The sequence below is a fragment of the Haplochromis burtoni genome, unplaced genomic scaffold, assembly GCF_018398535.1.
Source record: "Haplochromis burtoni strain Fernald_Lab_line unplaced genomic scaffold, NCSU_Asbu1 Contig_511, whole genome shotgun sequence".
Classification (NCBI taxonomy): domain Eukaryota; kingdom Metazoa; phylum Chordata; class Actinopteri; order Cichliformes; family Cichlidae; genus Haplochromis; species Haplochromis burtoni.
The window spans coordinates 312,883-319,043 of record NW_024582872.1 but is presented as its reverse complement, the minus strand read 5'-3'; the positions used below and the strand labels follow the sequence as shown (position 1 = coordinate 319,043).

The window sequence follows — 6,161 nt, the reverse complement described above, 5'->3', positions numbered from 1 at the left end:
ACACACACACACACACACACACACACACACACACACACACACACACACACTGCCTCAAACACACAACATCCTTAAAAATATGATGTCGTGCTGTAGATGACCTTACATTAACATATATAAAGCATATAAACATCTTAGTGATATTAATGCAAAGTTTCATAAAACTAATAAATACTTAAAAACTGTTGAATGAAGAACTTTTCATGCTCATTATACTTTTTACTTGAAATCATGAATCCAGAGCCAGTTTGGTCCTAATGGGCTCCCTCACTCAAGTTACTTATATAGTAATTAGTTACTAATTACTTATTATTTCTCAAAGGAAGTAATCCTGCTACTTTACTGACTACTTGTTTTCAAAATTAATTAGTTATATTATTAAATAGTTACTTTTTAAAAACACGATACACATCCTGAATGTTATAAAGCAACTTTTAGCACAATTCTATTTATCAAGGTTTGCTGTGTGGCAGGCAGAGGTTGGACCCAAACAGCTTTTATTCACTGGCAAAAGCAAACTGAGAAACACAGCACACGAGCAGTAGAAATAAAACAAAAACTCAAACTAGGAAAAATGACCTAAAAAGTGAGGATATGACATGACATGATAAAACATGATGAGTGAGGAACACACAGCTAATGAGGATGTGACAAGAAACGGGTGAAGACTGAGGACTTAAATACACCGGATAACCAGACGATAGGGAACAGATAGAAACACCGCTGGGACTAATTGGACATAACAGGACAAAGGGGAAGCAAAACTGAACACACTTACATAGAACATGTTAAAACATGACGTATACACAGAGACACGACTGCCTGGATACGAAACACGGAACACAGGAAAGACAGTGACTGAAACTAAAAGCTAGAACAACGTATATAACATCAAGAGAACTGTGAAGGTTCTCAGTCATCCAGGTCATCGTAGTCTGAGGAGCTTGGAAAGAAAAGCGTCTGGACTTCTTTGAGTTGCTTGAAGACGTTTCACCTCCAAAAATGTGAACGACATCCCAGCAACACGCTCAGACAAATACTGGTTCACCAAAAACAAAACGCCAAAACACAGACTTAACAACGTGGTGTATGCTGTACAGTGCAGCGAGGAATGCCCAGACCTCTACATTGGAGAGCCCAAACAGCCACTTCACAAGCGCATGGCACAACACAGAAGAGCCACCTCCACAGGACAAGACTCAGCTGTCCATCTGCATCTAAAGGTCAAAGGTCACTCTTTCGAGGATGCCAGTGTTCACATTTTGGACAGAGAGGACAGATGGTTTGAAAGAGGAGTGAAAGAAGCATCTATGTCCACTGTGAGCGACCACCTTTGAACAGAGGCGATGGCTTACGACACCAACTCTCTGCCATCTATAATCCAGTTTTGAGTTCCCTTCCCAGACGCCTTAACGCCCACTCACATCCTGGGCCATCTGACCTCAGGAATTCGCATGATAAGGTGGGGCCAGGTTTCACAATGTGCTCACCCGAAACTCTGGCTGATTGTGACCCACACCCAGTTTCACACCTTGGCTCATGTGATTAGAGGATCATCAGGGGGTCCTTTTGTCCCTCTGTGGGGGGAAACTCCCACTAGCTTTAAATCTGGGACTCCCCACGATTTGACCTTAGAACTGAAGAAGCTTCTTGGATGAGAGGTGAAACGTCTTCAAGCAACTTAAAGAAGTCCAGACGCTTTTCTTTGCAAGCTCCTTTGACTACGATGACCTGGATGAGTCTTCACAGACTTTAAGGCTGTAAACCACAAAAATATTTAAGGAAAGTAACTCTGAATTAGTGTGCAGACATTTTAACTTTGTAACTTTGTTATCAGCAAAGTCCTTAATGGGTGTAATACCTGCACCTTTGTAAGGTGACCATCAGAGTTCAAAGTAGAGGAAGGCAACAAATCAGTGATGATCTTGACTGGTGTAAAAGTCTCTCACAGCTGACACACGGACCCTGCTCGACAGGCTGCACTCATCTGGCATGGGGTTAGCAACTAGCCTTCACTCAGCGGCTGAGTTTTCACTGTAGCAGTCCCCCAGACCAAGGAAGATTTCCACTTCAAGATTCATTCAGAATCTAACAGTGCTGAGGTGCGCCAATACACCGTGAAAACTAAACAGAAATACAAAATACATCTTTTAGTTCCAAGGGCTGCAATGTGTTAATGTCGCGAGAGTTCGGTATCACGCTGCTTCGCGCTTCATTGAGAGCTGCCTACCGGCACATGTGCACCACAAAATGCGGTCTGAGCTTGAAGTGCAGCTTGCCACTAACTAAGCGACAGAGCCCTCTACTGGACACTAGCTGTAGCTGTACAGGCTTATATCAATAAACGAAAAACAGACCTTTACACATATTCCATTCAAAGCCATAACCTGCTGATATTTTTTATAAACTGTTTGATTAACACACATCTGAACATCACATTGTAAACACACTCACACGCAGAGAGACAGAGCTCAATAATTAAAAACGTGTGCAGCAGCTTTTGGTCTTTTATAAATAAAACAGATGCACAAAGTCCGTTTAGGTTTCAAATTAACAATCAAATAAAATCCATCTCAAAACATGTTTCTTGTCTATTTCAGTACCATGACAGGCAGCTTTAAACTCAGTAAGTAGGGAGTTGAATTACTATAACAAATCTAGTGTTATGGTTTTTAATTATGAGTTTTTTTTCTCCTAAATCCCTTTTTAAAAAGTAGTTGTCACATTCATGTTTCAGTTTCAGAATTAACTGTGTGTTACAAGTGGTTTGAGGAGGATTTCATTATCATCTGCTGTTCACAGTATATATCTCAGCTATAAATAAGACACATACACAAACCAACATTACAGTGACTGATGTACAACTGTATGGTAGCACTACAATAACCACTGTCTGATGTTTACTCTCTTCTACTTGGAAATTCTTGTACTACTGTGACTTTTATGTGCGTATCTTTCCTGTCATCTTGGGTGCGTTAAAGATGGGTGATGGCTGCCTTCTTGATCCAGCATTAAAAAGAATAGAAAAGAAATATACTCACTTCACCTTTAGGAAAATCTAAATTATCTAATGAATCCTGGTACTGAGCTAATCCAAAAGTAATAGACTGAGTTCAAAATTAAAATTATTTTAAAATTAATTTAAAATTTGCACAATGACATGTCATTTTTCTTTGCCTCATATTCCTGCATTTCTTTGCCCTTTTCAGTTACATGCCTTTCACGATAGCTGGATCTCGCTCCTTGTTGCTCTGAGTCGTCATCTTCTTCAGCAGGGTTACACATTTAGTTACTGTAATGTGTATGTTGCTCTATGTGATAACGTCTGGACTTAAATTTAAGTGAGTGTTACTTTAACTTTTGGAAACAATGCTCACATCAGACGTTTACACCATGTAAATAAACAGATTAGCACCCACATATTTGACAACATGTAACTGTAAATACTGCTGATATACCACAACGTTACTTTCAAGAAGAATAAACCCATTTTAATTTTTTCACTTACATTTTGAACAGATGCAAAACTTGAAAACCTGAGACGTTTAAGATCCACAAATGAATTTTCAAAAATAAGAAGGAGTTGAAAATACCACGAGGAGCTTTAGGGTTATTTTTGAAAAAGACTAAATTAATTGAATAATAGGCAGCAGAACTGAATCAAATGAAAGCATTACAATAAACTAATAAAGACATGTGGCCAGAGACAAAGGAAAGGGGATGGGGGCACTCATGCAAAAACAGTATATGCGCATGGTTGCGCATTTTTCATGTACACACAATTCCACCAAACTATCACTACTGACTGGCCTTTAAGATCTTTTCAGTCAGGAAAGAATCCCGAAATTGTTTGTTTATGCTTATAGACAGTGAGGTGGAGGCCGCTCCTGAAGCTTCTCTCCTACTGGAGGGAGAAAACACTGACGATAAACCAAAACAATCTGCAGCAAGAACCAGAACAATCCCGAACACCAACAGGTACGAGTTTTCATGCTTACAGTACCAATCAGATTATCTCTGTCTACACAGGTGTTTCCATGGTAACACTTCTAGGAAAATATTATGCGTCAGTGGTGACTGGTGGTAACAACATTTTGGGGTTGGAACTGGGTCAATAAAAGAAGATGTTATGAACCCGAAAATGGGGGAAATAATCCTTTCCTCTCCCAGTGAATTGATAAGTTAGCTCTCTGAGAAAGAAACGAACAGTCTCTAATTTTATGGTAGTTTCATTGTATAACATAAAAGTTATAAATTGTTGGTATGCACAGCGGTACAGTGTTTCTTGTAGTTGGTCACCAGGTTTGCATCCATCTCAGGAGAGGTTTTAGCCGACTCCTCGCTCTACAGATACTCTCTCCTGTAGACGTCTTGAAAGCTGCTGGACTGGACAACATTGCCCTCTCTAGCACCGCTGTTAGAGAGTCCAGCTCCACACTCCAAAGGGTTACTGTCCTTAAGGATCCATTTTTTTGAGTATCTTAGTGACCCTCAACGTGCTGCCCAGCTTGCAACAGCACAGAGGATAACACTGGAGTCTTTTAGCCTCCATTTCAAGATTGATCAAAGACGTCCTACCAACAGTTAATCTTAAATATGATCAGCCTGTCTATGCTATCAGCTACGTACCACGGGCTTTCAAGCTGGCGGTAGTTAAACCATTACCTAAAACCCATCGCTGGACTCAGGTCTCTTAGCTAATTATAGTCTTACTTTACATTTATTTTTTTTGAGTTTTGGTTGATGTCCTTCTCCATCAAAATGAAAATACTATAAAAATTGAAAGTTTTTACGTTTTTGGAAGTAAGCCAACTTAAAAATTCAGCAGGTGATCAAATAATTATTTCCTTCACTGTAATATTTAATTGTAGAAACAATAGCCAACTAGAGAAGTAACCGTGTGCCTAAATACACCTGAACTGTGTTTCTCTACTAGCAATAACCTCATTTGTCTCTGACTCTCTTTCCATAGGTCCAAACTGAATACTCGCATTCAGGACAGTGAAGCGAAACCCCAGAGCTTCCAGGTAATCGCATCCACAATTCGCTGGTAGTCTACTAGATGTGTTTCTTTTAATGTACTGAGAAATGTGAGTGCTGGTATTTCATATTTTCAGTTGTATGTAAACTGGACAATTGTCTTAACCCTGATGGGAACACATGCTCTAATAACACATGCTATTGTTTGTCTGGCTCATAGATTGCCATTAATATCACAGAGGCCAGACAGCTTGTGGGGGAAAACATTGACCCGAGCATAGTGATAGAGATTGGTGATGAGAAGAAACAGACATCAGTCAAGGAAGGAACCAATGCTCCTTTTTACAATGAGGTAAAAAATAAAAAGAAACAAAAAGAACCCATTTGAACCAGCTGTGCTTCAGTACAATAGTTTACTGTGCATTAACACAATCTGTCACCCTGTCCTGTCATTTCTTTCCATCAGTATTTCGTGTTTGACTTTTTTGCCCTCAAAGATGTCTTCTTTGACAAAGTGATCAAGCTGACGGTGGGTAAAGACTGCAGCGATACGTTTCTGGCATCCCTAAATGATTGGTTCAAAAATCCACAGTTTAGCTTTTAAGTAATTTTAATTCTGCCTTCATTCTCTCTCCAGGTTTTACACTCTAAAATGCTGAGGAGTTTCTCTGTTGGATCCTTTAAGTTAGATGTGTGGACAGTCTACAAACAGCCAGGTATCCTAACTTTTTAATATGCAATATTTTGCCAAACGTATCATACACACCAGTCCAAATAACTGAATTCAGTTATCAGCATGGAGACTACAAACATTAGAAAACAACTTAGAACAACCCGTTCTTAGTAAAGTCCAGTGTGAGATGTGATTATCAATATTACTTAATTAATGTTATTTAAGAAAGTATTAATGTACAATATTAACACAAATGTTCAGTGCATTTTACCAAAGTTAGCTAAAGCTAATTTGCATCAGTATAGTCCCTTGCGAGGTCAGGTGATAGGATGCTACCTGTGCTACAAGTCCAGTAATGAAATTTCCTCACTACTAAATATTCCACAATTAACTTCAATTCAAGTTTATTTATATAGCGCCAAATCACAACAAAAGTCGCCTCAAGGCTCTTTATATTGTACAGTAGATACAGAGAAAAACCCAACAATCATATGAGCAAGCACTTTGG

The 6,161-nt window shown here is 39.2% G+C and overlaps 1 protein-coding gene across 1 annotated transcript in view; it reads left to right on the top strand.

Annotated features, from left to right (window-relative positions):
• Positions 1-6,161, top strand: part of fer1l6 (fer-1 like family member 6) — a gene marked incomplete in the record, with an annotated part of 57,669 nt that overhangs the window by 876 nt on the left and 50,632 nt on the right. The window contains 5 exon segments of the mRNA XM_042214040.1: positions 3,867-3,978; positions 4,973-5,027; positions 5,201-5,332; positions 5,447-5,509; positions 5,618-5,696. Coding sequence (XP_042069974.1) covers positions 3,867-3,978; positions 4,973-5,027; positions 5,201-5,332; positions 5,447-5,509; positions 5,618-5,696 — 441 coding nt within the window.